General features: G+C 32.4%; 2 protein-coding genes across 2 annotated transcripts; both read right to left on the bottom strand.

The window, feature by feature from the left end:
* Positions 1 to 1,292: 1,292 nt before the first annotated feature.
* LOC108811044 (uncharacterized) lies at positions 1,293 to 4,110 on the bottom strand. Its single transcript, XM_056987198.1, has 10 exons — positions 3,973 to 4,110; positions 3,619 to 3,883; positions 3,430 to 3,526; positions 2,891 to 2,916; positions 2,697 to 2,781; positions 2,482 to 2,617; positions 2,187 to 2,386; positions 1,967 to 2,090; positions 1,812 to 1,877; positions 1,293 to 1,469 (listed from the first exon to the last, which is right to left on the bottom strand). Exons 1-10 carry the CDS (start codon positions 4,108 to 4,110, stop codon positions 1,293 to 1,295), a joined length of 1,314 nt encoding a protein of 437 aa, XP_056843178.1.
* A 981-nt stretch (positions 4,111 to 5,091) lies between these two features.
* Positions 5,092 to 7,544, bottom strand: LOC108811290 (replication protein A 70 kDa DNA-binding subunit B-like). The gene is made up of 11 exons (XM_018583335.1): positions 7,407 to 7,544; positions 7,053 to 7,317; positions 6,866 to 6,962; positions 6,660 to 6,784; positions 6,473 to 6,551; positions 6,267 to 6,402; positions 5,972 to 6,171; positions 5,767 to 5,890; positions 5,503 to 5,679; positions 5,360 to 5,413; positions 5,092 to 5,268 (listed from the first exon to the last, which is right to left on the bottom strand). The coding sequence occupies exons 1-11, from the start codon at positions 7,542 to 7,544 to the stop codon at positions 5,092 to 5,094; spliced, it is 1,572 nt and encodes a 523-aa protein (XP_018438837.1).
* Positions 7,545 to 11,687: the final 4,143 nt, after the last annotated feature.

Genomic DNA, 11,687 nt, shown 5'->3' with positions numbered 1-11,687 from the left:
TTCGTATCAACCGCATCAATTACACGTGTAGTTTCAAGGAAATATATCTTGTATGGATGGTCAGTAGTGCGGTTAAAACCAACTGACTGTCCAAGCCTGAAATTGATGAGTATCTTTGAACTACCCTCGGATAGAAGTGGATCAAATTTATTAACTAATTCTTTCTTGACAGATGGATGAATCTCCACACCCTGTTATGTACATTGGCAAATAAAATAACTTGTTTTAAACATCTTGTTTACAAATACGGTTATATTAAAAGAAATTAGAATACAAAATAACTCACGTTATCATCGACCAAGACCATCTCTATTGTTAATTCTCCTGCAGCAGAGTACTTCTTCCAAAGACGAATGATCGTAACCCTGATCTTCCACGTCGTTCTAAAAGGTTTCAAATCAGTCAAAGAACTGAAAGAAGCCATACTATTCATATCCAGAGATGTATACAGACCTTTTTTATAAGTTGTAGGTATGACCTAATAGCGGTGACTCATAACAGTTTATATAGTTTATAAGATGGACAGTGAATAGGTTATGGACGATATTTTCTGATAACTATAAATTAGCGTAGTGTCCATAAAATGAAAATTTTAATTGTAAAATTTTTAGTATTGAAAACTAAATATACATAAATTTGGAAAGTAATCAATAAAATATTATGTGAACTAATTTATTTTTAATATCGTTAATTTACATAAAATATGCATGTTGAACGAATATTCACTGTCCAAAAAGGATGATTTCGTTAGAATATTACAGTGTTTATATTAAAGTTTGACACTTCTCCAAGATTATAAGATTTTGTATTCAACTAAATATTTATAGGGCCAGATTCAGTATTAATTCATTAAGAAGGCAAGTTATATATATTTTCATATTAAAAAAATATTTAAACGTAATATACTTCATTCCAAATTCAGTAAATACATCTTAAAACGTTGTCTACAACCGAATAAGGACTCTAAATAAATTCATTTCACGTGAAGGAAAAGAGAATCAAGAGACTGGGACGTGTAGCTCCTGGTGACAATTTTGAGGAAGATTGTGTAGAGTTTAGAATGTTTTAAATATCTAGAATGAAGATATTTGTTAGTTAACAAATTCATATGAAGAAAATGGATAGAAAATAGAGGCTTTCATTATAAAAAAACAAAATCAAAACACAATGGAAAAAACCAACAAAGATAATGAGAACGCTAAAAAGCAAAAGCCAATACTCAAACATAAAAGAAGAAAACCTTGAATGAAAAAAAAAAGCCTCTAAAAATACTTCTTTTTGCTACAACTCATTCAGCCACTTTTATCAGGCTTTTCCTTCTTGATTCGAGTTGTACATGGTGTCCTTGTAACAGAACTCTGATCAAATGCTTCCTCCAAGTTAACAATAGGTGTTCCTATGCGTTTTGCGGGAGTGATATCACTTCCTTCTCCTTCACCAGAAGACGCAGGAGATACCATGAGAGAACCCTGGGTAGATAACCAAAACGTTATAAATTAATTCGCAAGCTAACGAAGTCAAATGCAGCTGAAAGTCATTTAAAGAAAATGAAAAAACCTCGGGTGCATCCGAAATAATAGAGTTGTCTTCTGTGTAAGCTAAACATGGTATCTGCTAGTATTATAAGTAGACATATTAAGCCCTCTACATAATAATGGTTACAAAAAATAACTCAATAAGCTACCAGTTTATCAACATATCTTTGGGTCCATATTTTTATCAAACTCACTGATGATATCAACGCTGGTGATAATCTTAGTTACTTTGTAAGTGCCATTCTTATAGAGAAAATTTTCTCTTTCAATACCCACCTTGAACAAATATGTCTTTCCAACCAAATTCAGAAGAGGAAGAGGTATAGCATCCGGTTCCTCGATCTACAAAACGATTGATAATCAACTGGACTCTATTATAAGAACAGTAAATAATTCTTACGAAAGAAAACTCATATGGATAATTAGAATACCTCATCAACATTCGGTCCAACCAATTCAATGCAAGGCTGATGAATTAACTGAATTGCAAGATTATCGAATAGGAGGAACTTCGAAGTGCCGGTGCTGTCAACAACAATCAAATGCAGCTTGTATCTATACATATGAACGAATCAAGCTTGCATTTTATAATTAGTTTTCTTTACGTTAATTAAGGATATTATATAATATAATAAAAAAATCAAAAAATACCTTGGTAGAAGTTTAGGATTCGAAACTTGGCATTTAGAACAATAGTAGCTGAACATCATGGGATTTTCATCATCCTCATCATCGACAGCGTCATTCGGCACATTCAAAACCTTCTTCGCACAGACTTTGCAGCTTAAATAATACCATCCCATATCAGGATCAATGCCTGCAATGGTGCACATCACAATACACTTCTCAACCTATAAATTAAAAAATGAATATTAGTAGGTTGACGTCAAAAAATTTGCCAATATATATCTTTGTAGAAACAGTATAAAATTCAGCCTCTTTATACCTCTCTAGATTCAGAAAGCTGAGCAATGGTTTTTCTTGGGGTGTGTATAAAAAAATCATCCTTTTCAAAAACACCAGAGGAAATAGACAATGGCTTTGTCTCGACAATTACTAAAGACAATTCGTCCTTGGGCAACCTAGTAAGGAAGATACTTGGATTGCTTAATATCATGTATATTTTTAAAGTAAGGTTACAAAATTGATATTTAGACGTACACTGCAAGAAAATCTTGAACTTCAGACATGGGTGGATTTAGTTGCACTTCGGAGACATTGTATGCATTTGATATACTGCGTTCATCTGCTTGTATTAAACAAATACAAATTATTGTATATATTAAAAGACTTAACACACAAGAAGTTGGCAAATTGTTAAATTTATATATATCTAATTTTTTAAAATAACTCACCTTTCCAAACTTTGATTTTCCCAAATCTGATAACACAGATAATAGCATGCTCACTACGCGTTTGGATAGCTTCCATCACATCAATTGCAAAATTTCCCCACAAAACAGTACGTGGAAGCACCGTGGCCTAGTGGTCAAGGTTTAAAGGCTTTTACACCCAAGTCTGGGGTTTGAATCCCAGACGACGCAATTTCTACACCAGGAGGTCTGGGTTTCAATTCCCGGAGAAGGCGAATTATGCAGAATATTGGAGACAAGTCTTACAAGGGATCTTTAGCATGGCGCAAGGAATACTGTCAGGAATGAATCTCATAGGGCGGCTCAGGGTGATGCAGTCAGACATGAATTCTTATAAGGCAGGTAGAATGGTCAGCTGTAATATCATCTGTGTAATGTTTCTCTTTGTTTCTAATAGCATAATAAACCCGACAAAAAAAAACAGTACGTAGACGTTCATCACTATAAAAGCATTTGGTTAGTTTGGTTCGTGATCACAAACACTGAAAATTTAAATCAAATTAATAGTCAAAAAAAAATACCCGGCATTTCTTAGTTCCAAGGCCATCTTGTTTGTCTCTTTACCATTGATTGAGAGAACTTCAATTGGAGATACTTCAACAATTTGCCCAATGACATCTGTGACAAGTAAACAATTCTTAAAATTAATATAATAGAATCTAACAAAGTATTATAAATAAACACTAAAATTATAGGCCTAAACTACTCACCAACCAAGTAGTCCGAATTGAGCGACCCATCAAGAATATCACGGTAGTTTACAGGATCAAACCCAGAAACCACAATAGGCAACTCGCAGTTTCTCACACGTGTGGTTTCAAGGAAAGAAATCTTGTATGGATGGTTAGTAGTTCGGTACGAACCATATGAGTGACCAACTGAGAAGTTGATGAGAATCTTCGAATCACCCTGTGACAGAACGGGATCAAATCGATTCACCAATTCCTTCTTCACGGAAGCATGAATTTTCGTTCCCTGCAATAAACATTGGCAATAAAAACTCGTTATAACATATCTTCCAGTAAAATATAATTAACATTACAAAATAAAAAAAAGAATCGCACGTTAGAGTCGACGACGACCATCTCCATTGTTAATCCTCCTGCAGGGGAATACTGCTTCCAAAGACGAACGATCTTAACCTTTATCTTCCACATGGATTTGAAAGGTTTGAGATCAGTTACACTGCTGAAAGAAGACATGCTTCTTCCCAAATACGTGTATTATTGAACGGCAAGAGAAGTTGTATGTCTGATCTATTATCGGTGGTCTTATACCCCCTTTATATAGTTGATAAGATATAAATGAGATTAGATATCGACGATATAATGTGAGAAATATTTAGTAAACTTGGGTACCAAGCAATACAATGAAGCATTTATGTTTATTGCTTTTGCAAGTAACTATATACCAAAACTTGAAGGAAACATGTATAAAAATGTAAACAGGCGAATATTTAGATTCCAAATCGATTATTTGGATCAACGATAAGTAAAATGTATATTATGTATATCTAATAAATCGGTTAATATATTAATGTTTGACGCTTCGCCAAGTATACTAAATTGAATGACAAAATATATATATCTTCATCGTCAAGTCTGTAAATATTTGACTTTTAATAACTATTCAAAATTTGCAATTTGAAAAACTATGTACAGAAAGCATTAATAGCAAATATTTAATACCCCCTATAATTTTTAATAAAATTAAGGTGACCCGTAGAAGTTATATAAATTATAGTTCGAATGTAATTTTCCAAACAATTAAAATCGTAAACAATCTTCAAATTAACATATAACTAAAAATGCAGTGATTTCAAATTAAGGTTAGCAAAGATAATGGTAAAATAAGTTCGTCAGTTGAGGTCATTAAAAATTATTTTATCATGGTTCCGGTTATTAAATAATTTTATTACTGATAGTCAACATGGAATATTATATAATTATTCTTTTACTTAACAAAGTGATATCACCTTATCAACTCACTAATTGTATAATTTTGATTATATGATTAGAGATATTGGTGAAAAAAATAGAGGCTTTTATTATAAAAAAAATCCCAAAACACAAAACCAACCCAGAAAATTAAATTGATAAAACCAAAAGCAAAAACAGAAAAATAAAAGAAGGACTTTAATGAAAAAAAAGCCTCTAAAAACGTTTCTTCCTCCTATAACTCATTCAGCCACTTTTATCAGTCTTTTCCTTCTTGATTCGAGCTGTAATCGTGGTGCGTATACCAGAACTCTGATCAAATGCTTCCTCCAAGTTAACAATAGGCGTTCCTCTGCGTTTTGCTGGAGTGAGATCAGTTGTTTCTCCTTCACCATGAGACTCAGTAGATACCAAGAGGGAACCCTGGGTATATAACGAAAAAAGTTTGCTAATTATCACAAAACTAACTTGTTCACATGCGGCAAAAAGTAATTTAAAGAAAATGAAAACAAACCTCGGGTGCATGGGAAACTATTGAATTGTCTTCTCCATAAGTTAAACATGGTATCTGGAACAATTAGAAGTATAAAAATAAAGAAAACCAAAGTATAATGGTTATGAACACGAACTCAATAAATAACACGGCAATAGTAATACCTTTGGGCTGGAATTTTGCTCGAACTCAGTTATTATATCACGGCTGGTGATAATCTTAGTTACTTTGTAAGTGTCTTTCTTATAGAGAAAGTTTTCTCTTTCAATACCAACCTTGAACAAATATGTCTTTCCAACCAAATTCATAAGAGGAAGAGGTATAGCATCCGGTTCCTCAATCTACACAACGATTGATAATCAAAATAGCCTCTATTATAAAACAAAATTAAGTGTACCGAAAAAAACTCCTATAGATCCCTAAACTACCTCATCACCATTGTGTCCAACCAATTCAATGCAAGGTTGATGAATTAATTGAATTGCAAGATTATCGAATAGGAGGAACTTCGAAGTCCCCGTGCTGTCAACAACAATCAAATGCAGCTTGTACCTATACATATCAATTTATCAAGCTTGCATTTTATAAGTAGTCTTCCTTATTATATAATACAATAACAAAATCAGAAAATACCTTGGTAGAAGTTTAGGATTCGAAACTTTGCATTTAGAACAATAGTAACTAAACATGATGGGATTTTCATCGTCCTCATCATCAACAACGTCATTAGGCACATTCAACACCTTCTTGGCACAGACTTTGCAGCTTAAATAATACCATCCCATATCAGAATCAATGGTTGATATGGTGCACATCACAATACACTTCTCAACCTATAAAACAAACCATGAATATTACTATTGTGAGGTTAAACATATTGCAAACATATAAGTTTGTAAATACAGTGTAAACTTCAACCTCTTTGTACCTGTCTAGATTCACAAAGCTGGGAAATGGTTTTTCTTGGGGTGTGGATAAAAAAATCATCCTTTTCAGAAACACCAGAGGCAACCGACAGTGGCTTAGACTCAACAATTGCTAAAGTCAATTCGTCCTTGGGCAACCTAGTGACAAAGATTACAAATCTTTAACTTACACTGCAAGTAAGGTTAAAAAATTGCTATATAGACTTACACTGCAAGCAAATCTTGAACTTCAGACATGGGTGGATTGACTTCGGAGACATTGTATGCATTTGATATACTGCATTCATCTGCTTGTATTAAACAAATACGATTTAGTGTCTGAGGTAAAAGTAAAAATACACTTAAAAGTTTGACAAATTTTTAAATATAAAAATATTTTCTTTTTTTAAACTCACCTTTCCAAATTTTGATCTTCCCAAATCTGATAACACAGATAATAGCATGATCACTACGCGTTTGGATAGCTTCCATCACTTCATTTGCAAAACTTCCCCACAAAACAATAGGTAGACGATCATCGCTATAAAAGAATTTGGTTAGTTTTGATCATGATGAGCACCACTGAAAAGATAAATGAAATTAATAGTAAAAAAAAATGTACCCTGCATTTCTTAATTCCAAGGACATTTTGTTTGTCTCTTTCCCATTTATTGAGAGAACTTCAATAGGAGATACTTCAACAATTTGCCCAATGACATCTGTGACAAATAAAGATGTTGGAGCATTAGTATAACATAATATAACAAAAGATTAAAATAAAACACTTAATTATAGCTAACAATACTTACCAACCAAGTAGTCCGCATTGAGAGACCCATCAAGAATGTCACGGTAGGAAACAGGATCGAAACCAGAAACCTCAATAGGCAACTCGCAGTTTCTCACACGTGTGGTTTCAAGGAAAGAAATCTTGTATGGATGGTTAGTAGTCCGGTACGAACCAAATGAGTGACCCACTGAGAAGTTGATGAGTATCTTTGAATCACCCTGGGACAGAAATGGATCAAATCGATTCACCAAATCCTTCTTCACGGACGCATGAATTTTCACTCCCTGATGTGAACATTGCCAATAAAAAAATCAGTATTAAATATCTTCCATATATAGAGTATTTTAAGCACAAAGAAAATAATATATCTCACGTTAGAATCAACGACGACCATCTCTATTGTTAATCCTCCTGCAGCGGAGTACTGCTTCCAAAGACGAATGATCTTAACCTTGATTTTCCACATGGTTTTGAAAGGTTTGAGATCAGTTACACTGCTGAAAGAAGCCATGGTTTTGTTACCTTATAGGGTATAAAGAATGTCAAGAGAATTGTAAGTGTGATCTACTATCCATGGCCTTATATAGTTTAGAAGATATAAGGAGATTAGGTATTGATGATATAAACGTGATCAACATAAGTTCACCTTGGCTAGAAAGCAATCGAACGAACCTTGGATAGAACGCAATATTTACATTCCAAATAGTATACTTCGATATATTAAATATTCTACGTTGGGTACTAAGCAATATTTAGATTCCATATAGTTTATTTTGGTATACAAAAATAGGAATAAATTAATAAGTATATCTAATAAGACGGGTAATAAATGAATTTGACCCTTCTCCAAGTTATAATATTTATAATGCAAAAAATATTTATGTCTTCGCCGTCAAGTCTGTAAATATATGACTTTTAATAACTATACAAACTTGACAATATGAAAAAATCTTAAGAGAAAGAGATAATAACTACGATTTGATATCACCATATTTATAAAAATAGTTTTAGGGGAGTTTTTAGAAATTAAGACTTACAAATATGGTTTGTAGTTTTACCTTGTATATAAATCATTAATTATCCTTACATTGTTATATAAATTAACATTTTTATATAAGTCATATCTGGTAAATTTAAATGTTTAATGAAAAAATGTAAAAGTAGCGTCATGGTGAAATTAGGTTAAGGTGATTTATAATTAAGGTAACCAAAGATAATGGGTAAATAACTTAATCTGGTTATTTCATTGGAAAAAAAAGGATCATGGTTCGGGTTATAAACTAAATAATTATATTAATGATTGCGAACATGGAATTTTATATTTGAATTCAATAACAAAACGTTGGGAAAAAAAATAATAATAATAGATATGGGATAAATTTCATAATACTCTTCAACCCAGTTTTTCTAGTTGCCACCCTTTTTTATAGGATCCCACAAAAACTTATTCTTCATATAATCATCCGTAAAGTTGACATCCACATCTTCGATACTTGCGATATTATTTTCCATCCAGACCATAAACTTGGATTTTAGATGCTCAGTTTCAGGAAATTCGGCAGAAGTTTTTCCAGCCATTATAAATGACACCAAATTGTTATTTTGATAGTGTTCGCCCTTTTCAATCTTGCTGAAATAATCATTTTTGTTTGACGCCTGAACAAATTAATAAAATAGGTTAGAATGAAGAAGTACTCTTCCAGAAATATCTTGGAACATAAAGATATACAGATCAATCACGTTAACCTGAATACAAAATCGTTACATTCTTATTCCTCGATGATGACTCATGCTTACATGTGTATAATCCCTACAACAAAAGGGGATAAATTGACATTGTTAAACTCGTATACTATAACTTGAAAGAGATAAATAATTGTAGGAAAATAAAATACATGTTTGATAATAAACCAAGCGTATTTCAAAGCTTGCATGCTTTTCGATGTTTTACTAAGATGCAAGACTTCCAAAAAATTTAAAACGATATACACGTTCTCCAGATCGAAACGTTCTTTATCGTAGAAGACTCTTATATATATCCCATATTAATGCTTGTAGATCGGAAAATCACATTAAATATTGCTAAATATTGTGTATATCTTGTGAAAATATACATGTAATAATGTTTGAGGTTTCTCCAAGTCTATAATATTATTTATAGAAAGCTATATAAGTTCGTTAAGGTTTTAAATATGTCTACTCGTTTATATGCATATAATGCTTTTACTGATGGATCAGCTTATATATGGAATGATAATAAATTCGTAGAAACTTAACAATAATTACAATATTTGATAAGTTAATATCCACTTGTACAAATTTACATTAGTTCGAATAATGACAAATACTACAATAGTTCTTTCTATAAATACTGCATGTAGAAACAGTTACAACCTTGGTCGTACCTACTTTTTGTTTTTTTCACAATCGATATTGGGACTGCAATAAGATGTATCAATGACAAATAACAGTGACATTGTTTTGTTAAATCAAGAAGCATGCAAAAGCTGTTTTCATATAATGTCAAGATGCATAGAAAGCTACACCTTTTCACAAAGGCTATTGAAAATAACGAAATTTCTCTCCTCTTTAACACCTCTCACTATGCATTTCTAATATGTTTTATTTAAACAAACTCACCCTTCATCTACTAAACATTCACATTCTACTACAAAGATAATCTCCAAAATAAACCATTTCCAACACCCACTTATCCTACTTTCATATTCTACTCAGGGCTGTGCTTCGGTTTCGAGATATCAGAAACGTTCATCTACGGCAGCAAATATATTGATCAAGAGGTTTGGCATTTTTTCCTATATTGTTTTTATAGGGTAGGCGTTTTATTGTTAGGTTAGTTCTTTATATTTTTTTTGTTCTTTGATGGTATACTGGTAGCTATAAAATTTGTATTTCTGATCAAGTTTTTTGTTTTTGCTTATATATGTCTAAACGTTAGCAAAGCATTAGAGATGGACTCAAATGATTCTGTCAACAACTACAACATGAACATAACCGGTGATACATCAGACATCGACGATTACTCAAATGCGGATCCGAGCGGCTATTTTGGAAATATTAGCTTGCGTTATTTTGCTGCTTCTCCAGTCGAAGTGCTCAATGAGCACGAAAAGTTCATGGAACTATGCTTGGAGCATTCCAACCCGGAGGCCCACTATATCAAAGGGATACTTCAATGCTTCATATTCTAAAAAATACAGAAAGGCCTCTATCATCTACGGAAATCGGCCGAACTCCACAATGATAACGGTACGTATCTTTACGGGTTGGTATCACTTCTTTTAGGTCACTATCATAGGGGTAAAAAGTTTATGAATAAACTCCATTGGAAAGAAAACCTCTCTACCTCCGATCTTTGCTGGGAAAGAATCAAGAACTCATTACGTGGTATCTCTATTACAATGACGGACATTTACTATGGAAATATGATCAATATGGCGCCACAGATAGACTGTCATCCTGGAGATAACATGACTTTAGTTTGCGAGAACTGTTACTACTACAAAAGGGTTAAGCTCTTTTATCAATATATTACTAAGGATGATTAAATAAAGAGCAAGATGTGGTGTGTCTGTTTAGCTATGTAAGATGTTTAAATTTTGTATTTTGTGTTATATGTCATCTACTTTGCTACTTTGTTCTGGGACGAGTGGTATTTTCTTTTAAGTGTCTATGTTGAATAATTTCAGACTTTGCTCGATGACTTTTAATTTTGATGAAGGTTCTTTACATTATATGGACTTTAAACGAAAATTCAGATATAATATGGTATATATACCATATATATAGATTTGAAATGATTGATCGTTGCATATGAATCACAAAACTATGTTTTAATTGTTTCTAATAGATATATATTAGAGTTCAAAAACATCTTATAGGTGCACACATTTTATAACTAAAAAAATATTATTTTTGCAGTGTATATTAAAATCAAACGAAGAGATGTTTCACTTTATTTGTCGACGGATGTTTTGAATATTCGAAATGAACATTACAACATTAAAATTCAAATAATGAAAATAACCATGTGTTGATACCTTGGGAGTGACTCAGAGTTAGTAGATGAACTATTCAAAGTTATTTCAAGTTTCTTTTGATGGAAATATTTGCTGCGTCTTATCAAGAACTAAAATTGAAAGTTTAATGAAAACATATTACAATAATCCACTACAGTTAACATGCAAAATAGGTCTCGACACGTCAGTTTCAATTTGTATATATATCAAACAATTGATTCCAACCAAATCTAAATTAAATAACAGAGGAGCGAAAGCTTTCCATTGATCAGATCCATAAAGAGATAGATAACTCGATTACAAATACTCGATTAAAACGACATAATACAAAGACAAACATTCCAAATATTGGTTGATAATACACATTACAAAGCTCTTCTCTTTTTCTTAGTCTTTATTTCTTGCGAATTGGAGAAATTGGTTAAGCCTTTTGAAATAGTAACAAGCATAATTTGACCATGTTTTCCGGATCGCAATTGCCTTGTGGCTTAATGTTCATCAAATTTACATAGTAGTCAGGCTTCGTAATGCGCGGGATGTCGATTAATGAGTTCTTGATGACGGTCCAGCAATGATCACTCGTTGACATATCTAATTTCCAATTCAGTTTATCC

The sequence above is a fragment of the Raphanus sativus genome, chromosome 6 (assembly GCF_000801105.2).
Source record: "Raphanus sativus cultivar WK10039 chromosome 6, ASM80110v3, whole genome shotgun sequence".
Classification (NCBI taxonomy): domain Eukaryota; kingdom Viridiplantae; phylum Streptophyta; class Magnoliopsida; order Brassicales; family Brassicaceae; genus Raphanus; species Raphanus sativus.
This window is presented reverse-complemented; position numbering and strand designations above follow the sequence as displayed.